Source organism: Denticeps clupeoides, chromosome 20, assembly GCF_900700375.1.
Source record: "Denticeps clupeoides chromosome 20, fDenClu1.1, whole genome shotgun sequence".
Lineage (NCBI taxonomy): Eukaryota > Metazoa > Chordata > Actinopteri > Clupeiformes > Denticipitidae > Denticeps > Denticeps clupeoides.
The window spans coordinates 13,258,910-13,285,768 of NC_041726.1; the positions used below are offsets into that span (position 1 = coordinate 13,258,910).

At 43.2% G+C, this 26,859-nt stretch overlaps 1 protein-coding gene across 1 annotated transcript in view; it reads left to right on the forward strand.

Annotated features, from left to right (window-relative positions):
• Positions 1 to 2,102: 2,102 nt before the first annotated feature.
• The window catches only part of efna3a (ephrin-A3a), a 69,205-nt gene continuing 44,448 nt past the window's right edge, over positions 2,103 to 26,859 (forward strand). The window contains exon 1 of the mRNA XM_028963893.1: positions 2,103 to 2,774. Coding sequence (XP_028819726.1) covers positions 2,668 to 2,774 — 107 coding nt within the window. The 5' untranslated portion in view covers positions 2,103 to 2,667. The remainder of the gene's footprint in view (positions 2,775 to 26,859) is intronic.

Consider the following 26,859-nt stretch of genomic DNA (forward strand, 5'->3'; position numbering starts at 1 on the left):
AAGAGACAGGGGACTGAGAACGTGTACAGAGGTGTGGGGTCCTGAGTGGGGTTAAGGGGCAGGAGAAAACTGTAAAATAATGATTGACACCAGGAGCAGGTGACATGGTGGAGCCAGAGCAGAGACTGGAGGGAGAACGAGAAGGAAAAGGATGGTCTCCCCTTCCATTTATCCCAATTTTTGCTGTAACCACGGCAACATGTCTAGAAGGGACACAAAAGGTGGCATGACTAACGAAAAAAAATAGAAATATGATGAATGAAAAGGGGAAAGAAGACTTGTAAGACAAGACAAAGAAATATTCCCCATTGTTTAAGAAATTGATTTAAGTTTATATATATATAAATATTTTGTAAATAGACCCTATGGAAAAATAGACCAGTGTATTATGAAAAGTAGATGTATGAGTATAATTCTGCTCAAATCAGCATGAGATATAAATTTGCCCCATCTGTATTCATCTTTCCAAACATAATAATTCATGCCTGACATCAAAATGGGCAATCGATTTGGCAGTTTTGCCAACTGTGAGATTCTGTTGTGTAAAATCAATTAGATGAGGGGCCTTCGCTTTAAAGAACAATATAGGATTTTTTATTTCAGGATTATTGGTTAATGTTTTTGTTACGTGACATGCATCAGCACAAGTTTTTACAACTTGTAGTACATTGTAAATAAAGTTTAAAATAAACTTAGAACTAAACCGGTGGCAGAGGACTGGGGCATTTTTTTCGGCCTTACCTGAACGCTTAACTGGACTAATGTCAGTGGATGAGCAAGTAATGAGCATCTCAACGGCGAGTGAACACGTGCTCCTTGAAAGCAGTTGACATGGCCGACTCTGTGGCCTGTCTACTGTCGCTCATACAAAATGGCAGGAAAAAAGGTGTGATCGCCGATATCTTACTCTGGCCGGCCAGTTCTGATCCCACGGGTGACTCTCGTATTCACAATGTATACAACTGGCACGACACACTGGTGACTGAGTTATGTAACCCAGAGGCCCGTTCTGACAGACATTCCCCAAAGGTGAGCGTGGAACATGATCTGTGACCAGGATTTTTCAAATACTGAGGTCAATAATGGCCAATCAGGCAGCGTTAATGCATGGATAATTATCTTTTCATGATCAAATTAAACACAACTTGATGAAGTGGGGCAGTGGTGGCCTAGCGGTTAAGGAAGCGGCCCCGTAATCAGAAGGTTGCCGATTCGAATCCCGATCCACCAAGGTGCCACTGAGCAAAGCACCTGTCATGGCTGCCCACTGCTCACTCAGGGTGATGGGATAAATGCAGAGGACAAATTTCACTGTGTGCACCGTGTGCTGTGCTGCTGTGTCTCACATGTGACAATCACTTCACTTTTCACTTTGAAATACTACTTTTTTTCATTTTTCATAATTATTAATTTGCGCGTGCAGTGGTACCTATACAGACACCCATAAAGGTTTGATCTTATCACAAGCCATTATCCAGAGCGACTTACACTCAGTTGTTACAGGGACAGTCCCCCCCTGGAGACACTCAGGGTTAAGTGTCTTGCTCAGGGACACAATGGTAGTAAGTGGGATTTGAACCCGGGTCTTCTGGTTCATAGGCGAGTGTGTTACCCACAAGGTAATTTTTTTAATTTTTATTTTTATTACTGTCACCAGCATTTCACACTCCAGGCTGCTCTCGACGACCTTAAGACAGGATGGGTTGGCAGCAGTCTTGAAGGTTCACGCCGAACACTTTCTTACCATTCACTCATGCTAATGAGCTTCTCACCAAGCAGCCTTTGGGTTTTATGTTGCTTCAGTGTCCATGAGGCTGTCCTCGTGTTACAGTACCCGAGTGTAGAAACCTCGGAGCCGCTTTGTAAGGTTCTGCATGAGGCGCTGTGCCGAACGCAGCAGACCTTTTCACTTCGCACCAGTTATTGATTATTAGTTGAATATTCTTGGTTTTCGCTGTGTAACATTGCATTGTCGCGCTGTGCTCGTGCTGATAAAATAAAATAATAATAATAATAAAAAAAACAGCACTGTTTAAGCCGGCGGCTTTTTTGCGTTAGAAGAGAAGAAGAGAAGAAAATCCCGCGCATTCGGGAAGGCGGGAGCGCGCGGCGCGCGGCTGCTGCTGCTGAGGAGAAGAAGAAGAAGGAGGAGAAGGAGGAGAAGGAGGAGAAGAAGGTGGAGAAGAAAGAGAAGAAGGAGAAGAAAGAGAAGAAGGAGGAGAAGAGGGACTTTTTTCAACGCTCCCGTCCAACTAAACTAACATTAAGCAGAAAGGAGGTCAGTTCTGACAGGAATGGATACGGGCAAAACACGTCTTGGTCATTCGTAGCGCTCTGGGACGGCGGGAGACGGCGTTTTCTGTTTTTTTTTAATTTTATTTTAATGAACACTCGGCGTCGTACCGTCCAGCTCGTCCCGTTCACAGCTGGCCGATACACCGGACGGGTGAAGTGGACGATGCCGGGATGAGAGCGACGGATATGGGACCGGAGCTCCGGAACGCGTAGCCGCCCGCAGCCTCGCCAACGCGCACACGCATCCCGGACACCGTCGTGCTCTTTTAATTTTCTTTTGCGCTGCTGTCGACATGTTGTAAAATAAAAAAAAAAAGACAGAGAAATAACCGGAACAGGTCGCTTTTATCCGGACGGGGGGACGCCGGGATTATGGCTCTGGCGGCTCTCTGGATCGTGGCGCTGGCTTGGGCGAACTTGCAGCAGCTGGCGCTGGCCAACAACCGGCACGCTGTTTACTGGAACAGCTCCAACATCCAGTAAGTACCGGAGACCGGAGACCGGTGTGGGCATCGTAAAATAACGCAGGGAATGGTAGTCGAGCGTCACGTGACACGTCCCTTCAAAGTTTTTTTTTTTTTTGTCTTTGATATTTATGTAAAAAAGAACTCTTGCTGGGTCTCTTTCTCGTATTATAGCTGTAAGGGCTTTAAATGAGAAAATCTGTCTGAGTACTGTAGAGATGTGAAATCTAGTGTGACGTTTGATTAGTATTATCATCAGTTTTTTTTTGTCCTCTTTGTTATCTCTTCATCACGCCGTCTTCCCTTGTCTTCCATTTTGATGTCGCGCAGCCTTGCCTCTTCACCTTCTTGCGCTTCGGTGTAAATTATTTATGTCATTTCTTCATCCTCACCACCTGGCACCCCGGACGCCGCCCACGCGGCACACCGGGCGCCCGGTATACCCCCCCCCCCTCCCCCACGTCCCGCCGCCCGTCATGTCAACTTCCTGTGATTGATGGGAGTTTGAGGTTTTATTACCCGCGCAGGGGGCGGTGGCGGCGAGGTAAAGCGCGCCGGCGTGGGTGACGCTCGTTAGCGCCGTGCCCGCGTCTCGTTATCACGCCGCGAGCGTCTCCGAGGCCGCGGGCGCGCGCGCAGATGTGCGGCTTCCTCCGAGCGCGTCACGTCGCGTGGCCGACGCCATCTATCACCGTCAATTATTCATTTGCGCGCGTGCGCACACCAACACGCGGGAACGAACAGAAGATCGTAGTTGAGCTCTTTGAGTGAGTATAGTGCTGTCTGTGAGGGTGTGTGAAGTAGAAAGTGTACATCACTGTGTGTGTGTGTGTGTGTGTGTGTGTGTGTGTGTGTCTTCCACGAACTCTGTTCTGGAGCTCCCTCTCCACCCACACACCCACAAACCCCTGCAAAATAATGCAGAAATTGACCCAGTTAGCAGGTAGCAGACAAGCCCGCTGAGGTTCTTTCTCCCCTTCAGCTGGAATACAGATATGAGACGGGGCCCAGTGTGGCCCCAGGACACTCCATCACTCCAGCCCGCACTCCGCCCCACAGAGAGGCCCGAAGGTGCATAATGGAGAAAGCTCTCCTCCATCTTGGAGGCAGCAGAACAGCGGCAGTACCTAGCGGGCGGCTGGGGATGGGTGACTGGCCAGGCCGGAGGACCAGGCTCTCTGAGAGGTGAACCCTCCCCCAGCTGAGCAGTTGGACCCAGATGAATGAGGGGGGAAAAAATCCAGCCGTGACTGGTGACAGCTAGAGCGACTCTACAGGTCCTCGCAGGCTGGGTTGAAGGTGGGAGTGTAGGGGGCGTCTGCAAAAGAAGGCTGCGAGGTTTGTAATGAGGTGTGAGGGGGAGAGAGGGGGGTGTTAGAAATGCAGGTCGATTTTATTACATTTTAACGCCTCACCTCTGGAAAAAAAAATGTGGCTAAAAGAAAATGTCTAGAGAAAGACACGGCCAGATGTGAGGTCGGGTCCAGGTGTCCCACTTTGTCCCTTGTCCTGTTTTTTCACTGGAGCAATTAGATAGCTCGATTGATCGATTTACAGATTACAGCAGTTTAAACATAAAAATAGAAATAAAATAGAATAAAATAACAAAAAAAAAAAGATAAAGCAATCATAGTACACCCATTGTAGACAAAGCAGACTTTACACGCCTTATAAACATGTAAACATGGAGGAGGCGGTCACGCAGACAGTAAGGACAGTTCAGTGCAAAGACAACTAAGGTGCGTGGCCTGCTGTGAGTGGTAATAAGTGAATACTGCGTTGCGTGCTCAGATTTATGAATTTGTCACATGTGAAAATCCTGGTCTAACTGGTGTTCTGTGGAATAAAACAGAGGACAAAGATTAGGTGGTAAGTCAACATCTGGTTGACATTTGTGCTTTTTATATAATCAGCACTACTTTTGAAAATGTAATTGGGGGATTTTCCTTCCGTTTCAGTAGTATTGTGAAGCAGGGTGACTCTCGCGCCTAATGTGAGCCCCTCGGTAGGAGACGATGATGAAATTGGCAGAAAGATTCAACAGTTCACACCCAAACGCACAGCAAATTGAGGCCGGATACATTCAGCCTTTCCAAAATTCCCGTGCACAGGTATGTTTTTCCGGCCTTGTACAGCACTGTGGTCAGCTGACCCGGGTTATATTTGAAACGTTTTGATGGGTGCTTGTCATCTCCCCACTGGAACTGTGCATTAGGCCTGTGTGGCCTGTGCGAGTCAGAGTGAGGCCCTCTAATTGGTCAGAGTGTGTCAACACCATCCAAACAAATGGGGCTTTTGCACACCTCTCAGAATGTTCTCGTGCACATCACCGATCAAGACAATGAGGGTTCCGATTACATTTCTGCCGTACTTAATCGATAGGTTTGAAATAATAAAAACAAACCACGTCAGGGGTTGTGGCCTTAATTTGTGCTCCACAAGTAAGGTGTCAGGAATCAAAATTAAACAGCCTGAAGAAAGACAGAAAAGCCCTTATTTCTTGGTGGACAACCTTGTGCGCTGCAAAACAAATTATCACCTTGACAAATGGCTTCCCAGAGAGACGGAGGCACGGGGAGCGCGGTGATCAATGTGCAGCGGGGCTGAAGACTTCCTCCAGCACCTCGTTAAACGCAGCGGCCGCTCGGCGGTGGAGGAATGGGAAGTTCAGGCCTGTGTGGAGGGAGCCCCGAGATAATGGGTAGAAAGCAATCAGCAGGCTGAGTCCGGCTGAAGATGTAATGCGATGCTCCACCAGACCGGGGAGGATTATAACACAGGGAGAAAAAAAAAAAAAAAAAAGTATATATATATATATATATATATATATTTTTTTTTTACAAAAGGTTGTAAAATATCTCAGTCCGCTGTTCTGAGTTCATTCTGCCTCTACCTGCCTGCTCCAGAGTATTGTGGCCAGGCAGAGAGACTCAGGAGGGACATTTTGCTCAGTCCATAAGATTTCTTAATAACCAGGACATGCCATGTGTTACATTCAAAACGGGACGAATGAAATGCCAAACGCCTTTACCTTACATTGTCGTCATATATTTGAGGCACAGGTTCATCAAGCAGTAAACTTCCTCACTGCATTTAATTAATATTTAATTAATTTAATAATATGAAATTTGCTTATCTCTAATGACAAATGACGAATTATTGATTTATTATCTCGGAGTAGTGAACATGGGAAACCTACTATTACACAACGAACCGCTGAGCAGATTGGCTCCTCCCCCTTGAACTTGCCTTCAGTGTCTGTTATTATGCAACCCTTTGCTGAAATAAAGTACAGTCTTTCCAGCTCACCAGTTCAGCCATGCACCGCTCTCGAGATTCAGTTAGTGCGGCGCATAATCTAAAGACATCGTCAATGAGGATGAGTTTGATACACTGTCCTGCTGTCAGATTGCTTGGCTGAGAAATCAGTGTTTACTCCCAACATCCCACGAAACCAGCCAGTCGCATTCATGATGGCACCACAGGTTTGAACTACTCAACCTCCCGCATCGTTGGACGCCTACGAAATGAAAAGTAACTCGGAGAGAAGTCCAGAATGAGTGAAAATTGTCCCCTCGTCAGAGATGAAAGTTATTTGGCAGATCTGGCAGCCCTCTCTGAGTCGCGGAGAGCTGATACTCATGGGAAGTGACCTATGCTAAAGGGGACGCGCGGGTGCATCCGTGTGGACCAGTGCACAGAGACAGTAGCGCCTGCGCTAGGCTAAGCTACGCTAAACTACAGAACGCCGCTGAACTCAAGAGGCACCAGCGAATTTGCCAGCCGATTACATGCGAGGCAGTCAGCCCGGCCGCCAGAACAGAGTCACCGATTTTGCATACAAATGCAATCATATTCACGGCCATTCAGTATGCTTCTTCTCATTCAATGCACATCAAAATGGCTTGCGAGAATTTTACAGACAGTAGCATTTCAGCCGTGCTCAGCCACCGTCTCGGAACGGAAAAGAGGATTTGCTCGGAACCGAAAGGATATGCAGTACGTGTATGAAATCACATAACCTTTACAAACACGTAATTATTTAATGAGGGCTTTGCCCGCATAATCCTACAGCGATATCTCACTGGATCAGACGTTGGCAGGATTTGTGTAAGCCCCAGTACGTACTACAGCCAGACACAGACAGGTAAACAGTCCATTTATTTCCATTCCCGTCTAACCGGCCACTAAGAGCCACTGACATCCAAAATATATTCAATAAATCATGCCGCTATAACCTTTCAAAGAGTTCTGTAAAAGTGCATCATCTAGAGAGTTGCGAGAAGTCTATCTTTTGTGCGACTGAATTCATCAAGCAAAGCTGTGGTGTATTTATTTACCGGGGGCTGTAGCGCTGTGGGTGAGGATTAGTGCTTTGTTGGGTGGCGTGTTGATCAAAAGGCTTATTAAAGGCCGGGGTTGCTGTCATATGACTTAAATTACACAGCCTGCATGGTACTGGCTGTGATCATTTAATCCAGTGTGTAGATCATTAACCCGCTGACACCCAGAGGACACGGTTGACGGGCTAAGCACCCATTTTTTGTCTTAGTCGTGTATGTTTACGGAATGAATGCAATTTGGACGAGCTGCCGATGGTGCGGATTCCTGAAGCGCTACGGCCTGTTTACATTATATTTTCCCTGCTTTAGATATATTGGCTGCTCTGTGGCATCTGGCTGAAAAGCTAACACCATGTTTTACCCTGAGAATATCGTACATTTCCTCACAGCCCTGCCCCTAAAGCTCAATGAAAACAAGAAGCAAATCAGAAGGAAATCTCGGACATGCTGCAGAACCGATTTATAACATGCCATTTAGTGTTTGAGAGCAAAAAACGTTCCCTACGAATTTCACCGTTTTTTTTTTATTCTGATTCACCTGAAGTGTAAGCAAATACCTAATAAACCTGAAACCAATGGGTTCCTGGGTTTTCAAGAGGGTTCATTTGAAAAAAAATTCCCTTTAAGAGGGTTTATGCCTATGAACAAGGTTACATTTACAGGAATAAAATACTAAAACATATAAGAACCTTTGTGAGTTTGACGTTTGGTCACCCCTTTTGGCAAGTATTACATCTGGTAAAACACTTTCTGTAACTAGCTAAGGTAAACCGCGTAACGTCCATTTTTCCTTTAGGGATTTTCATCCATTTGTCCAGAATTTGCTGGTAGTCATTCAAATGAATTCCTTCCTCTACCAGTAAGGTGTTCAATGTTTTAGGGGCTGCGACATAAGCTCTAGGAAACAATAATATCATAAATAGCTTGCCTAAAATGCTGAAAAGAAAGGAAGGTCATTTTGTACCTTCTAATCACTATTCACACCAGACTATTGCATTTATGGTTTCCAAAATGTTCTAAAAACATGCCACTTTACATGCCTGCTGCTTAGTTTATGCATTAATGTACAAGTAATCATGACCAAGCCAACTTTCCATCCCTGGTGCTCTCTGACATGTGACATGTCAAGCCCCATGTTTAGTCTACAGCTCAGCCGTGGACTAATGACAAGTCCTCAAGTGCATTGGACGGGCTCCCAAGGGGTGGCTGTTGGCACGGAGACCTAATCAGGAAACCCGTCAGGGGTGCTTTGTGTGCGGTTACCACGGCTACCACAATGTTCTTCTCCAGGATCGAATTGCTGCACCTCTTTCCTGCTTCTCCTTATCAACCGAAAAGAGCATTGTGGGTAGTGTAGTGTTCCTTCAAGGGCACTACAGAGAGGCGTTGAGAGATCTAATCTTTGTTTTGTTACAGTAACAGAACGCACCTCCTCCACACACGGCCTCCTCACAGGCCCATCAAAGGCTATTAGTATTCCATCCGCTCCAAGGTTATACAGTCTGCTTGGCTTTCCAGACCCAGTAGAGATGGGCTGGGATCCAGACAGGTAGAACCAATTTTAGACTCAGCGATTAGAATGCAAATGCTCTTGTGCAGTTTAGAAGCTGTCTTGTATCTGCTTCTCAGTGTGAGGTGTATCTCAGTGTTATAGCGTACGACAATGCCAGGAAAGGACTGATTATTGCAACTAAATGATCCAGTTAACAACGTTTACACAGACAACCTTTATTATATTTATTTCAATTGATTCAAAAAGATATATGCTCATAATAATCCAAGAATATGCTCTTAAAAACGAATTGCTGTGTCTGACATAATCATGGCTGCAATTTGTGTGTGTGTGCATGGGTGTTTATCTCAGTACACACTGGAGAAATTATGGATTTTTTCCCCGGTGTGTTTATTTTTAAACCTGATAATGTTGTGTGACCCAGTGAAAATAGATTGAGTGGAACGAGTCGCCTGCGGCCGCTAGTGCCTCGCACCTTATAATTTTGTCATTTTGTTTTAAGTCTCATGGTTTGAGTAATGTTCTTGTTTTCTTTGGGTTTTTTATATTGAATTATTTATATAATATGAAAAGGTTACAGCGTGTTACAGCACCAGGATGCTCTACAGGAAGAAGACATGTGATGGAGGTGTGATGATTTGGACCACGTTCTGCTGATAAACCTTGGGTCCTCATAGATGTTCCTTTGACAACACACCCAAACTTTGTTCTCCTTGACAATGGATTCACTGAAGGTAGAGGCTTTATTGAGCCTGAAAATATACCATACAACTGACTTGACATCCAGGAATCCATCTGATCAAGCATCTCTGGGATGTCCAGGAAAAACCCCTCCCAACTAAGGGGACTTTGAAGAACTCCTTGTAGAAGCAGTGTGGAAAAATACGTTTAAACGACAGGGTTAACACTAATTTGTTAATAAGAGCAACTGTATCTATTTGACAATGATGCTGAGGTTTTGTCTCATGCAGCACCTCTGTGTCCATGGGCAGGAGTTATCTTCTCTCTGATACCCTCTAGTATTTGACTTTAATAAAAGTGTTGAATGGCATTGACTCTCCCCAGAGCTCAGTCGATTGGAACGTTATACCCTATTCGTCAAGGCAGACAATTTTGAATATGGATGTAATAATTAGGTATTCTGTCATAATTGAGAATTTGCCTATTAAAGCTGTAATTATGAGAAGTTCTTGGACCCTTTGGCAGACGTTTCAGTAATGAGTTCATCTGAGGGAAATAGAAATCTGTCCGCAGAGTTTCGCCACTCAACACCATTTGACCTCCTTCTTGGTAACCATATGCTAACTTCAAATGTCCAGCAGTATGTAAATCGCTATTGGCATACAGGTCCCGTTTCCTACTCTACGGTAATATCTGCTGGGAACGTGAAAAAAAGAGTTTGAAGTGGTATGGACAGGAAGGCAGTAAATGAAAGCCAGCTCTCCTGCTCAGAGAAGCGATGATGAAAGGACACTGCAGACCCGGGGACACAAGTAACAGAATTACATGGACTCCAATCTGACTTCAAGGGCTTTTCTCAACTCGGAATTTTTAATCTTCTTATATGGGAGAATCCCTGTGCGTCATAATTAGACAGGCTCAAAATCTTTAGCATCAGATGTCATGACTATTTATTATTGTGATTGTGATTATGTTTACTATTACTGTTATTAGCGGTTATTGTGCTCCGAAAGACGCAGATAAACCTGGCAATTGGCAAAAACGTTTACATCACCGCCTCAGTAATTGAAATACTACAGGTTGTAGGACATTGCTGACCTAATGCAGATAATTAAGCACCATATATCCAATTCATAAACCCATATTTCAATAACTTGTCAGTAATCCTTGCATTCACTTTTTTGAGTTGATTCAAGTCTATGTACGGCTGTCACGTCCGCACCGACTCCACCCCCCCACAACACGCTCCCCCTTCCCTGGGTATCATCCGCTCCCCTATAAAAGGTCCGTGTGATTTGGAGTCTACAGATCTGTCCTCCAACGCGAACCCCGAGGTTTCCCCTTGTCCTGGGTGTCCCCACACTGGTATGCACTGATGTTTTTGTTTTATCTCCCTGCAATAAACTGTTACATTTTCTTTCAACCCCTCGGAGTTTATTGTTGATTCATGTTGATTCATTATGCACAAGTGGACTGCAATAACCTTTATTGCCATGATTTTCTGGATGTATTTCACTGTAATCCACTGGTGACCAGAGGACAATTGGTTCCTCTTACTGAGCTTATGGTCTTCTCCAGGTTTTCTTCCTCCAGGTTTTTCTTTTCGCCACTTGATGTCCTTGTGCACGCACTGTGGCCAAGGTTGAAATTTGTTGAAATTTGACCGCTGTGCGCCGTGATGCATTTTCACACAACCAGTTGAATCGAAGTGGGCTAGTGTTCATCTGCCCTTTTGAAACACACACACAACGCAGAAATGGAGGCATGAAGTTAATCTTATCAGTCTCCGAGTGTCCAGGGATCTACAATGTGACTTTATTGTCATACCGGGAGTTTAGAAAGCCACGCTTGTGCTGAGCCCCACTCACTGTTTTTCGAGAAGAAGCGTCCTGAAAGGTTGCCTTTCAGTCCTGATGCCACGGATATCTGAACCAGCCATTTGTCTGGGGTTTCCGGCATCAGATGAGTGTGCAACCTTTTTTCTGCTCATTGTAGCAAATCAAAGTGTCCAGATGGGTGAATGAGACCTTAACTGTTTTAATTGAAATCATCATGTGAAGTAATGTGGAAAGTGAATGGGATATATATCGCGATGCAGCGATAATCAAGGCATCGATAATTGTAATCGAATCGAATTGTGAGACCAGTGAAGGTTCACACCTCTATTGTAGAGTAACACTTTTGCTTTATCAGAGCCTGGACATCCATTGATACATATTACATTATGGACTGGACTGCCTGGTGATTTGTAGGTATCTGTCTGCATCTCCCCGTCCACGGTAATTGGCTCATCTGTCCACTGGGTCTGCGTGTTATTCTAATTGCATGACCTGACATGATATTTCTCCAAATTGATCTGTTTCTCTGTGTTCTCTGCAATCACGTTTAAATAGGAACCAGACGGAAAATTTGAATCACATTCCAACACCCAACCACTCATCTGAGAAACAGCTTCCCTACCTTCAACACTAATGGTTGCACAAAGTGCTTCCTGTGGATATGGATATTCATTTTCACCGAGGAACATTTTGCTCTCTCCTCAGCGTAGGGATGCTTTTTTAGGTTGTTCCTGTGGGGTTGTCTTGAGAAAGAGGACATTTTTGGAGACGGGCCCTTTATCATTTGCCTCCTTAAAATTTTACTTTTACAATATTCAAATATCAGCCTTCAATGTTGACAGATCCATCTATTATATTGCAATCCACCCTCTTCACTCTTTGCACCTTGTTTTTTGGCGTTATTCAAGAGAATACAAATATTGTTGATCCAAAAAACGGGTCAGCACCATAGACAGCTCTTCTTCATGTGTGCGTGTGTGATTTGGGCCCTATATTTAACTCTTTAAATGCAGCAACTTTACAGATTATTCCGGTAGAACTTTTTCAGTGGAACTGCTGGTTGAGAGTTCACTGTGTTAAATGGTTGGTGAAATAACTAGAAGCCACTATGGTGATTGTCAATTTCAAGCATGCCATTTTCATCAAAAAACTCCTGACAACTGTGAAATGATGCCAGACTGGCTCTGACCTTTCTCATCAGTGCATGAATACGTCCATATAAAAAATAAATAAACATGTATTTTTTTCCACAGAAAAGTATTCATGCATTGTGAATGTGTTTTGTCTGCCCATTCTGGCTCATTCTGCATCTGAACAACTCCAGTGAGTCTGCTGCAGCTTTTACAGGTTTGTGCCGTAAACGACTCCTGTGGTGACACATGATTAGTGGCGTTTAATTAAGATCCATGTGTCTACATTAATAGCACAGCATCTGGGTATCTGGCGTGGCTCTGCTTTCAGAGGAATTGCCTCTGCTGCTCAGCAGGAGATCTTTGATGTTTTGTTGCGTCTGCAGGATATTAAAACCCGAGCAGAACTCTGAAGTTACTAGTTGTGCTGTGGTGTTTTTTGGCCGACCTCAGTGGTGAATATGCTATACCTTAGTTGCTGAAGAGTTTACAGAATCGGCACAAGAGCTTTGCTTATGATAGTCTGATTCCAGCATTCGGTGCACTTTAGTGTAAACATTTTTTAATTGAACGATGTAGCTTCTTTCCGCTCCTTATCTCATTTTAAATGGCAACCCTGAAATGAGGCAAACTATTTACACCAAACAGCAAGCATGGTACAGCACTGGAAATTAGGGCTGCAACAACGAATCGATTGAATCAATAAAAATTGATAAAAATCGATTGCTAAAAGAGTTGGCAACGAATTTCCTTATCGATTCGTTATGTCGCGCGACGCAGAGATGTTTGATTATTAAAAAAAACTTTATTTGAGCGCGGAGCGGAGTGAACACACTCGGCCTCTCTTGCGCACAGATACTAGCAGAATTTGGCGCCTCATAGACAAAAAAAACAAGCGGAGGTAGAGGACAGATACATGGCGAAGGCAGAGAAATCTGCGCGAAAATATGCAAAAGCAACGATTAAAAAAAAAACAAAAAAACATATTAATCGATTATTAAAATAATTGTTAGTTGCAGCCCTACTGGAAATAAGCCGAATTCCACTCGGATCTCAGACTCAAGGTTAACTCCACAGGGGGGAGTGGGTTCAGATTTCATGACGCGTGTGTGGATGTGAGGAATGTTCCAGGTGGTCAGATTGACTTTGATGCAAATTGCTAAAGTGAGCGTGACATGATGGGCTGAGCTAGCGTTAGCAGTTAGTTGTGTCCTTTTGATGCTGGCCTACTCGCCCATGGCGTCTCTGTACGGAATTCATGTTGCTTTGTAGCTGACAAGAAGGCTTTTCAGAGAATCATTCAAATATCACAAAAGCATCACGATTACTGAGCTGCTGAAGAAGCAATGCAAAACACTGTGTATATGATGGGCCACAAATGTCTCCAAGGACTCATCACATCCAGAACATGACCTCTTCACTTGATGCCCACTGGCTCTAGGAGATCTGAAAAAAGTGTCCTTCTGCTATAGTGAATGACTAATGCTTGTGATGTTCATACGAAGGCAGTTTGTTAAGAGTCGACCGTTTGTTGTTTACACGTTGAACTAGAATAAGGATGCATTTGGATGATTGATTGGATATCATGATCTGGAACGATTTTTTCCCCCCACTACTAGAGCTTAGCAACTCCTGGCTTTGGAACACAGTACACAGAGGAGATGCATTATTAGATGCTTACAGAGTTACAGAGTAGTCACTCTTGGTTCCTGCTCATACCTGTGCACCCACCATAATTCTAGAGGTCTACAGATCGTTCAACCTTGTTTCATTCTTGCTGATGAATGGTACAGAACTGTAGAGATGCATACCAAACACCCCTGATGAGAAGAACCTTGACTTGCTCTTTACTAGTGTATTGCTGGGAGAGAACAAGCCCACAGGGCACGTGAGATGCTGGACAGAGGTCACTCCTATCTCATGCCTGAGGCATGCGGTGATGGATGAATGCTGTATATGTAGATGATGGGCATTATGGGCTGCCCTCGCTCAGCCTTATTATTTAATCTGCTCTCATGTCGGTCTGTATCAAGAATCTGTTTGGAATTCATCGTCCCCTTGATGTGTAAATTTCGAGATGATTTAAACATGAGCAGGCAGTCACATGCGTGCCCATGGTTTGATGTGCATTTCTTTCTCCCTGCATTCTCACTGTCAACATTTTCATGTCACACACCTTCTCTTTGTTTTCTGCCACATCGTCTTGATTAGTCTGTTGCATTTATTTCCGTTTTTGATGTCATGGGGTGTGTATGTGTGTTTGTTGCCCGTCACCGGTGTTCCTGGTGCAGGATCTCAACACGGATGCTAATTATCTTCGTGCGTGTTTCCGGGTGTGTGAGTGTGGTCGGGGATTTTGGTTCTTATGAGGTATCATTGTTTGTGTGCGTGTGTGTGTGTGTGTGAGAAAACATCTAATGATGGTGCAGAGCCCTGCAGTGTGTAGACCAGGAGACACAGAGCCCTGATCTCAGATCCTCACCACATTGTGTGTGGGTGTGCGGAATATCAATTTCCACATGTGTTCTCTCCCTCTGTCTCCGTGTAGGACATGGAGCGATGGAAACAGACAGTGTTGGCATGACTTTAGGTTTCATGTTTATATCCTAAATGCGGACATTTGTCCTCACCAAAACAGAAAAATGCATTAAACCTTATTTCCAGCCCTCAGCACAATACGTGCCAAGTGGTCACCATATTACTACCGACGTGCTTCACTATCATGTTGACTCGCGTCTCGTTTACTGAAAATGGTCTGGAATTACTACAGCGATTGAGGTTGTTAGTGATGTTCCACTGGTCTTCAGCAAATATGACATGGCAGTAGACGTGACATTGAAGCATTGAAGGCACTAAATTTGCGTGTTTTTTGTTGCCAAAAGGTCAGACACTTTGGACTGAAGTGCACACAAGTGTGGATGTACTTCTAAACACGAATGTAAATGTGGACTGTGTTGGCCGAAATAGACGTAATATGAATATATTTATTTACAAGGACACTTTTATCCACCTTCTGGTGCTGTTCTCTTGCTGGCTTGTATTTAGTCAGTGGGAATTCCAGGTGGAGGAGGAGGAGGAGGAGGAGGTGACTGCGTAACTGCGGCGCTGTGCGTGGGTGGTACGGACCAGGGGTGTGTTGCATGTGTGCCAGCGGGTGTGCATCGGAGCATTTGCGTGCGCGTTGACGGTGCGCGTTGACGATGATTGCCGCTTCATTTGACGTAATCCGCAGAACTGTATTATTTACACTGATTGGACTTGGGTGTCAGATTAATTTTTTTATGGGTTTATGTGTAAATTTACGAGGAGGCTCAACTATATTAAGGCACGTATTTGCATTTGTTTTAGATACGGGGGAGGATACAAGGTTGTAGAATTAGGTAAGAATGAAAGAGGGAGTAAAGGGGGAGATCGAGTAGCGATAGAAACAGGTCAGAGCGAGGAGGGGGTGGAGAAAGAGGCAGTGAGAATATTAATGTAGCATCAGGGAGTCAAATTTCTTCACAGACTTGAGCCTTTTCTTCCCAAATGCACACACACACACACACACACACACACACTCACTCAGAACATCCACCTGCATACAAATTTTACACAAGCAACCTCACCATTTAGTGCGCAAATTTCAACTAACACTAAAGTGAAGTACAGCTTTCACACACATTCTCGCATCCTGAAATTATGAGCTATTGCACGTCCAACGCATTCACACACACTGCGTGCCATTACAACATTAGTATGCATTAACCCGGTGATTGAGGTACAAACACCTCACACAACTAACCATACACCACACCCATTTTGCAGAACACCCGAGACTCCTTGCACAATTCTGTGAAAACCATAGACACATTCATAAAAATAACATTTTGTTCTTGTGTGACTCACAAAGCCTGTCAACGATCGCACACAGTTTCAATCCATAATTGAATTAAAATTTTATTCAGAAATATAGAGCAACAACAACAACAATACCAACAATACTGTAACTCTAACCATCTCTTAAGTCTGGCTGGAACAGGCCATAATATTTCATCACGGTCTTCATAAGCAAGGCACAGAAGCTTCGTTGATAATGTCACAGGCCTGCTCCATGGCCCGGTCATATACCTTCCATCGCCATGCAAAATAAAACTCCTCTATTGGGTTAAGGAAGGGGGGAGTATGGTGGAAGGTGTAGTACTGCAAATGGAGGGTGCCGACGGAACCGATCTTGGACCAGAGCAGATCTGTGGAAAGATACGTTGCCCCAAACGACAACGTGCTGCATCCGGTCCCCTTGGTGTGACACTGTGATGATGTTATGTAAACTGTCAAGAAATGCAAGAATAAGATCGGTGTTGTAGGGTCCCAGATGTGCATGGCGGTGGAGGACCCCAGTTTGGGTAGTGGCAGGGCAAAGAGTGATGTTACCCCCTCGCTGCCCTCTGCTTCTAGTCTTTGCAAGATTAGATCCAGACTCAGCATCATCATGTTGGATTTCCTCAGTGTCCAAGGCTCTCCAAAACACAGTGAAAGACAATAGGACATTGTTCAATTTAGCGTAGATCTATTGCGCGGTAATTTTAGATAGGAGACAGTTTCGTAAGGTGAACAGTACATACTTGCACATACTCATGACGCAGATGTTCCACTCTCTCTGAATTTCTGTCAAATTGTACTCGACACAGTTGCTTCATGTGTACCTCTCCCCTCTGCCACTCACTCACACAATAAGTGTCCCTCTATGCACAAATATATGCACATTGTATGTCCTTCCGTCTGTGCAGTTGTAGCATAAGCAATTTCCTTCGGGATTAATAAAGTTTTCTGATTCTGATTCTAATGTTGTCAGAGAGACTCAATGGATGTTATTGAAAATATGCCGATCATTGATGATGCAGGCTTTGGATTTCCATCAATGTGATACAGTTGTTGGCCAAAACCACATCTACGATAGCCGCCTCTTGCACCTGAGTGAACATGGGAGCCCTTCTGCCTCGGTGTCCCCGACCCTCAACCATATGAAGATAAAAAATACATGCAACCTACTGTCAAATGTCACGGGGAAGGATAGCAAAAATGATGACAAGTAGCGTAAGATGCAATTTCGTTGTACTGTGCAGCGAGTTTACCCTTTTTTCTTGACGGATTGTTCGAATGACTGTTGCTACTGTATTTCTGCTGAGATGTGGCTGAGCTCTTGGTCCGGCTTCCCGTCCATGGTTGGTAACGTGGTCAATGTAGTGGGTAAAGCATTGTCCTCTTCTTCTATGTATTTCAGGTGCTATTTCCTCATCAGGTCCCTCTCCACCTCTTCGTCTACCTGGGTCTCTTCCTCCGCCTCCCTCCTGTTCTCTTTGTGCTGCTCCTCTCATTCTCGCTATTCTTCTTCTAAATCCTTCCATTTTCATAAAAAAGATCGGTGCTGTGTCTTCAATTAAGGACGTGTGTTTCTCCACACCAATGCGTGTTCATTAGGAAGCCAGTGCTCCGTTTTGACGAGGAAGTAACCTCCCAATCGATAACTGTGTTTAAGGTGTTTAAGCGTGTGTTGAGTTTTGCAAAAAGTGTGACGCAGACATTTTGTGTAATGCTGTGCAGATCTGCAGTGGTGTTTTGCTCCAATTGTGTGAAAATTTTTCATTTAGTGTGTAAAGAAACTGTAACACACCAGCCTGCCCTGCTCATATATGACTTTTCCTTCTCGCAAATGGAGCCCTAGCACAGGTGCATTATGTTCTCGGAGTCACCCTCCCGTTCCGCTCCGGGAGTATGAGCCAGCAGTTGTCACCGAGTTCCTGTGAATCAGCTACAGAGCGGGGGGTGCTGGCGGCGGAACAGAAAGGGAGAGCAAGATGACAGCAGGCCGGCAGCACCGAGAGGAGAGGTGGCGGCGTAGGGAACGGTCCCGGGACCACAGTCCATTACTTTTACTGTTTAGATGGATGAATGACCATTCAGGTCAAGTAAACATTTTCATAAGCGCTGCATGTCCACATGCGCCTGTTTGCATTAATATTTACCAATATTTACAATTTTAAACCTTGCCATTTAATAGAGTTCAAGGTCAAGAGAAGTTTATTATCAATACAAAAATATATTCAGTATACAATACCATTTCAAACAGATCCCCAGAGTCTATTTATGAAAATATTAAACAATTACATGTACACAAAATTAAAAATCACACTAAAGTCAAATACCTAAAAAAATCGCTAAAAAAATCTTTGTACACTGAACAAGGGACAACAAAGGGACTTATGATTCTTGTGGAAATGGGGTGTGGAGATTATTGTTACAGGTTCAAGGTATATTCAGGATATGTAAAAAAAGACAGACAAGACAAGAAAAGACGAGACAAAGCATGTGTAAAATGTCAAATGTGCACAAAGAACATGGGCAGATTTAGTAAGCGGTAAACTGGGCAAATGTCACAGATGCACGAGGGTGAAAGTGTTGTGTGAGTTTATTTTGGTGGTGGCAGTGTGTTAAATTGTATAATTCTAATGATTCTAATATCACATGAGTAAATAATGCAGCTGAGTGATAAAGCTTCTTTTAGGCTTGAAAAACTATCTGACACGAGCGTCATTATTCCACTCTTTTTTCATGTAGTTTTTGCACATCAATTTAGCATACAAGACTTAAAACTTTAAAACCAGGACTTCATTAGGATCTCAGTCTAGCACCTACAAGGTAAAATGAGGAAAACAGAAAATGTTTACATGCTACCTGCTGTTATGACACTTGGCCTGCGGTTTTGTAATTTGTGTAAGGTGTATAAAACAGATGCATTATAGTCTTTAATGAAAATAGTCTTCTGTAATCTGCATGACGCAGAATATTATTTGAACTTTCTCAAAAGAGAAAAACAGACCAAGAAGGGCTCCGTGGGGCGAACAGAATTGGTATGACTGTGTGAAAGAGTTGCGTCTGAAGCTAATCTTAATTTGCTGAGAGAGAGTATGTGACTACATGGCGTGTGCCTCCCAGAGAGGGCAATATTTAACCAGATGTTGCCCTTATCAGCACCGCACCTTAGAAAATATATTTTCTGTGCCCATTTCGCCGTGATTATAAATACTCAAGCGGTGGCAGTGAAATACAGGATCCCTGGGACAGATCTAGTGCTGTCATTACGCCTGCTGTATCAGACATACGGCCATGGGCTCTGCGTCCCCTTCTCCAAGTTTGGAGGAACACTATTTAGTAGGGGTGGGACAATAAATCGATATGGTAGTATATCTTGATTCTTCCTCCAGTGATAGCTTATCGACTGATATGCTGGTGTCCAGTATCAATGCATGAAGATTCGTTGAAAATGGAACATTGTGGATAATGCAGAAAATACTTAAGTACGTTTTTGCAATATTACCAAAATGCCATCTTTTGTTAGCATTCTTCCATAATTGAATAATCTGCAGGGTTCTTACAGTCATTACAAACCTGGAAAAGTCATGGAATTTGAAAAGAGAATTTTCCAGTAAAGTTGTAAAGTTATGGAAATATCATTGAAACACATGAATGTATAATGAACGTAGATGGTTCCCATTAGACTGTTTTTCTACATTTACAACTAAAACGTTAACAACAAGCACAGGCCTAAAGTAACTTTACGCAGGGAACCACGTCATGTGGTAATGCATGCGTTGCTTCCAAATTCCAGCACCTCTTACAAATTAGAAGAGGAACCTGATGGGGCCATTTCACTCAGGCTCAGGCATAATTTCAGTTTAACAATATTTTGGTAAATTTGACTTTTTTTTCCCCAAATTTGCACAGACATTTCAGAGAATTCTTGGTCATGAAAATTTGCCTTAGAGTAATTGAAAAGGCTTTTTGTAAAAATGTGTGTGAACCCTGAATTAGGGATATATCTGTTTTTACTGATTGTCTGATGAAAGAGTGTAACAATTGACTGTTCTGAATGAATACGAATGGCCATACGTAAGCAAACTAATGTAAGTACAAAGTAAGTCTTCGTTGTTTTGGAGGAATTATGGAAGTTGCCGTATCGTTTTAAAATATATATCCTCCCAAGAGATTTTACATTGTGCCCGATTGACGTTGCTTATGGCATTTAACCTTGAATATTGCATTCCAATTATTTCTAAATGATCAATGATAAACAAGCAAAAGTTTGTAGAGGTAACAACCACCCACTTCATGTTTTTTGAATCCTTATATCCAAAACTCAACTCAGAATCTATTTAAAATAGTGTTCTTTACGGCTTGTGGACTTCACAAAGAGACTCGATATTTATACATGATGACAAATGTTATAGTGAGTGGAATATTATATACATTTTTATTAAAGCATTCAGTAGCATTAATTCAAATGTCATCTGGTTGAATTTGACTGTTCATAATGTGTGGTCCCGCAGTGCAATAGGCCCATTTGGCAGCGATGTTGATCAATCGGAGTAGTGTGCAGGAGTCTGCAGTTCTGAGAAAATTAGATATCCTTTCAGACCCTCAGTCAGATTAAATTTGGTGTAATAAATACTGTGAATTACGGAATTCAAACGCACCAAAATACAGATTTTCAAAAAAAATCAGAATAGCCCAATAAATCCCTAGCAAATGAGCGAAGACACCCCGGTCAGACTCCTTTATAGACAAGAGGATTAGTAGCTCATTGCAGTCTGGACAATGTATTCTTCACATCAGAACACTTTTCACTTATTTATTTATGTGCTTGTTTATTTCAGGAGTATTTAATGGGGAAATCTAAACTCTTTCTTGTTTCTTCTTCTTTTTAATCTTGTGACCTCCAAACTGTTTCTGCAAGCAATAGAATAAGCAACCATATACACATTTTCACGTTATTGTTTGGGCAGGGAAAAAGGATGGAAAAATCAGATTCTGATCCATCTGCACCCATTAGGTCTCAGTCGAGTTTGCTTGAGTTTTTTGGGGGGCTATTATCACTCCCCAATCATTTTTATCCCCCAAAGGTACAAGTAAAGTTAATAAGCACCTTATTAAACTGATTCTGGTGTACTCAGCAAATACACAGAGTTGCAGTGGGTTTTGAGAAGAGAACGATCCCATGGTTGTGATCTTGCTTTTTTCTTGTGCACTCATATTTTTTTTTGCGTGTAAGAAAGGTGTAATTTAAGTTCATGGCTAGTACTGTACGTATCAATAAATATACAAAATTATTTTTTAATGATGTATGACTCAGTTTTTGACTAAAAAGGAATTGCAGCTCATCAGAACCCATTCCTTCATCATTATCTGTAATGTCATGTAAGTACTGTATATGTATATGTAGTGATCATTGCCTATGGAAAAAGGACAAAGCAGCAGCTCAATCTTTTTTTTCTTCTTAGACCTAATTGGAGACCATGGTAAGTAAGGGATATTTAAATCATCTAGGTGATTTTTCTGTTGGTCGGAGTGTATGAGGCACACAGCGCTGTCAAGATTTTTACAAGCATCAGTGTCACTGCTGGATATAGTGATCCAGTAGCCCAAAATACCCACCCAGTGTCCGCCTGGAACATTCCTGACATATATTGTACTTCGAAAAAGGCTCTCTGCAAATGTACTTGTTGTTTTTTTGTGATTGAATTTAAGAATCACTGTCTGAAATGGTATAATGTTTTATTTTACAACTCTTTGTGGTGGAGGGGATTAATAATCGTGTCACTATGTTCTTGTGGCATCAGACTTTGGCATATGCGGTCTGCAGTCTCATAGACCAACCAGTCGCTTATAAATGCTTAACTAACGGATTGAAAACTCTAGATGTTGGACAGGTTTCACAGTATAAGTAGGACAAGTAGCACCCACATCAAAGAACTGAAATGTTTATGGGTCCTAAATACAAAGGCTCTTTAATGAATGTATCCTAAATCAGATGTTTGCACCATGTCGGTGTTGTGGTGAGCTTTCGAAAGCTCTGAAGTAGCGTGGATCACACTGCCACTTTCCAACGAGCGCTGCAAAAGCAGCAGGAGTCACGTGCATGACCACAGCCACCGCTTCACCCTCCTCTACCACTAGCCAGAGTAGCGTGTTGAACAAACAAGTTGAAAGTGAAGTGATTATCATTGTGATACACTGCAGCACAGCACACGGTGACACAACGAAATCTGTCCTCTGCTTTTAACCATCATCCTTCGTGAGCAGTGAGGACCCATGACAGGCGCCCGGGGAGCAGTGTGTGGGGACGGTGCTTTGCTCAGTTGCACCTTTGCGTATCGGGATTCGAACCAGCAACCTTCTGATTACAGTGCTGCTTGAACTGATAACAAGATGACTTAGCATGAAATGAACCAGAGGGTCACCACAGCAACCACCACCGTAACGGCTAAAGCTTCAGGGATCTTCTAATGGACCAGTAGCATTATAATGGACATGCAATGTACACCATGGCACTGGACTAAAACCTACTCGGCACTGTCCAGTTCCTCCAACCATGGACAGATGTGGTGACCCTCTGGTTCATTTCACCACTGGGTGGTAGTAACCTAGTGGGTAACACACTCGCCTATGAACCAGAAGACCCCGGTTCGAATCCCACTTACTACCATTGTGTCCCTGAGCAAGACACTTAACCCTGTGTCCCTGTAACTACTGATTGGAAGTCACTCTGGATAAGGGCGTCTGATAAATGCTGTAAATGTAATGCTCTATACTACACTTTAGACTGCACTGACACCTCTTGCAGACCCTGGAAGGGGGTCCCTCTCTGTATCACTCCTTCCCAAGGTTTCTTCCTTTCTTTTTTCTCTCTTCTAGGATTTTTTTGTGGAGTTTTTCCTTGTGTGCAGAAGGGTCAAGTGTGGGGGGTGTCAACTGTAGGACCTATCAAAGCCCATTGAGACCATGGGCTATATAAGAAATAAATGTTGTTAAGTTAATTACGCAATTGCTTTAACACGTTTTTAGTAATCTGCCAGCCTCACACCCAAATTCTCATGTATGGGTATGTTGAGAGAGAAATGTCTGTTATTTCATTTGGTTAATTTACATAATGCTCATGATTATGGCGATTGGGGTTCAGTGCAATGCAGACATGCTCCAAATTGGAATTACAGCTGACTTGCTGCGCCGCATTTACAGCGATGATGAGCGGGACCGCAGCTGTCAGCAGAGACACCCCGGCGAGGGCTCATGGGTGGGTTGTAAAATTGGATTTTTCAGTTTCCTCGCTCCACCCAAATGAGCCGGGTCCATCCTGCGCAGCCTGGCATGCGCCCCCGGTTCTCTCTTCAAGGAAGCTAAACCAATCACTGCTGCTTTCCATCTCTGACTGGCTCCTCAGACCATCAGGTGTGGTCCTCACCTTTGGAGTTAACATTTAGCACTGCCCATCATTAGTATTCATTCAGTGCATCTAATTCCCCAGCCTCCCCCTACCCACCACTCTCACTTGACAGAGGGCCGCGGGTTAAACGCCAGGGGGAACGCTCCATCACGACTAGATTTTGATCCAATTAAATGCAGATTTAATCAGAGCCACGGTCCGGGCGTGAATATGCAACGCAGCTCGTCCCGGTAACAAGAGGTTTTGCTGGCGCGGGCCCGGTTTGTGACGAAAGTGCTTTATTTTGGGGTTTTTTAACGAACGGGGTAGCATCTTGAGGCATAAATGAGATCGGTTGCCATGGTTTCGAACATACATTGTGTGGCGCCGTGATTAGAATAAAAAAAAAAAAAAAAAACAGGAGCTCCAAATTGGGTTTGAAAAATAAATAAAAAAAGAACCTTTGTGACCTAATCTGTCCGTAAAGTAGCTGTCCCGGCATGTGGGAATTCCAAACCCCCCCCCGTAAAAGTCATTTTCCCGTGGACGTGCATTCGACGGCAAGGTGATGGAGTGCGCCGCGATGAGGAGGAGCGTCACGGCTAGGTGGATGATTAGTGAGCGGCGGCTGTTTTTCCGCAGCAGCGCCAGAACAGGGTAATTTAATGTTGATGTAAACACTTGATTAATTAAATAATGGATTGAATTATTCACGTGGCAGGCGGAGGAGGGTGCGGACGCGGCTCGTTTTTCATTTACTGGCAGCGAACACAAGCCTGCGTAATTGAGGACGGAGGGGAACATAACACACAGACACTTTCCCCGGCACCGGCTTCTGCTAACGACCGTGGGCGTCAGAAGCCCACGTTCTGTTTAGCAAGGGCCGGTTGCGGTTTCCGTGTCGTATGGCTCCCCGGTGAGCCGTGTCTGCTTCCTAAAAGTGCTGCGTCACCTCAGGAGTTTCAGAGTCGGATCATTAAAGGCCGACACTCTTGAGTGGCTGATCGTATTTCGCCATCGCCTCCCTCGGCGCGGGGCCATCGCTCACACGTCCACGTTGTAATCCTGTAGCCTACAATTAGAGTTGGTTGATAGGACCTCTCAGGTGTGTGTCTGTGTGTGTGTGTGTGTGTGTGGATATGTGTGAGTTTGTGTTTTTACAGATATTGTTCCCTGAGGAACATTTAGCGGAGGGAACTGATACTACGTCTTGAAATGAGAGTATTAAATTACTGCCTCTGAGGAAAGGAGGAAAGGAAGGAATTGGTAAAGCACTGATGTAGATGATGCTGCACCAGACTGCTATCAAATCACAGTTACTTCGCATTGTGATTGGCCGAGAGACCGTCTAAGCTCATTACCTCATTATATGATTGCATCTCTTTAAATGTCGGGTGGGGGTGTATTTTGAACTTTCTTTATCTTCTGAGTGGTATAATTATACACCAACAAAAAGGGTAGTCAGGTTCTCCTCTTTAGCTTACTGATAGTTAGAATGCATTCTTTTATCTTGTTTTTCTTTCATTATTTATTTCTGTAGATTCTTAGGACATACAATATCAGTTTTAGAACAGCATAATTTTTCAAGTTCAGTGAATTGCTTGAAAGATAAGAGACAACGTTAGAAAAAAAAAAAAACTATGCTTTTCTGTAGCAATTTAGGTTGATCAAGTGTTCAGAGTTGGTGCTAATAGTGCCTACAGACCTTATTTCCTGCTACCAACTTTTCTCGATGACGTACAATCCCCTCTGTCTGCATAAAAGTAGCGTTGGAACACACACTGTGGTACCATACCCCCATGAGAATGCAGTATGTGCCTAGTTGGTCAGGAGTTCAGTCCAAGAACAAGATGGTCAGCTTGAAACCATGGAGCGGCCAGAACAGTCTCCAAACCCCATTGGGCTGGTTTGAGATGAACTGGACAGAAGAGTGAAACTAAAAGCAACCTCCAAGTACCACTCATTTACAGAAACTTCTGCAAAATAGTAGAGAAGAACTTTTGACAAAGGTGGATAGTTTGATGAACCAACAGTTTTGAAATATATATTTGGTTTATCAGTGTAACTTCAATTGTTTATTTGGTTGCATTCGTTTCATTCCATTTCAATGAGAGATTGAACAACTTTATAAAAAAATTAAACATTGGAGTGCAGTCTACTTTTGAATGGTTTTATACTTGTACTGACATTAGTTGACATGCTCTGTGCACCATATCTATTACAATGCTTTGAAATAGGACCCTCAGCCTTATTTAACGGTATTTAACGGCCTTATTTAGGGTGACCAGATTGTCCATTAAGTTCCACATAACTGACCAATAGGAAGACTCATTAGCTGAATTCCTATCGGACAGCCAGAAGTTCTACCTCTGTTAGCCCAGCTAACTGAGAAAATCTTGTTTTATGGAACAGCACCCATGACAGAGAGGACTTCTTTAAGGCTAATTAACCCAGTTTGACTGTTTTGCCTCGTTAGAAAACCACATGCGGAGAGTAAATAATGAGCCGGAATTCTGTGCTGGAGTGAAGTCATTTTAGTTGAAATCCTGTCCAAGCTCAATGTGTCCTTCCTGTCATGGATGATCTGGTCATCCCTCGCTAGATCCCTCGCTGAAAACTGATATATCTATATTGGCATTTTCTGCAAAGTAGGAATAATGTTCAGTTGCAAGTTAAAGCCACACACAAGACACAAAGCTGTGCAAATAACAAAAAGCACACATCTGTCACCATTTTATTGGTGGTTTTTAAGCACTTTTGAACATCTGGCTCCCTTGGAAACAACGAATGGGATTTCAGAGGTTTAATACACAGTCGGATGTTTATGGCATAGGATAAACCCTCTGATGTTTTAATTATAATATTTCACACAGAAGAAAATTTTATGTGTTTGCAAAATGCTGTGCAAAAAAAAAAAAAAAAATCCTATTGTCGTCATGGTAGCTATATATAGCAGTTCCTGACATAAGACCAAGGGAAGAGAAAAAGGGAATGGATTTGTTTTTTTATATACCAACAAGCAAAATGTTTGCGGAAATGCTGTAATGTTGAAAGGTTAGTTTTATAAAAAAATGATTATGTAACATTACAATCTCAACATATTTACGTGTCGGACAGAAGAGTGCATGACAGAAAAGAACTGTAAAAACTGAAGATTATATCAGGGTTATCAAACTTAATTTTTTATTTAAGAATTATAATGCTCCTTATAACTGTAGCCATTTCTGTTCTTATTCTTGACTTCAAACAATATGAGACACATTATATATTTGTCGGCCATGATGTCATGAATAAACAAGTGGATATTTTGAAAAAAAAAATCATTCAAAACAGCTCTCCATTGCACAGCTTGTACA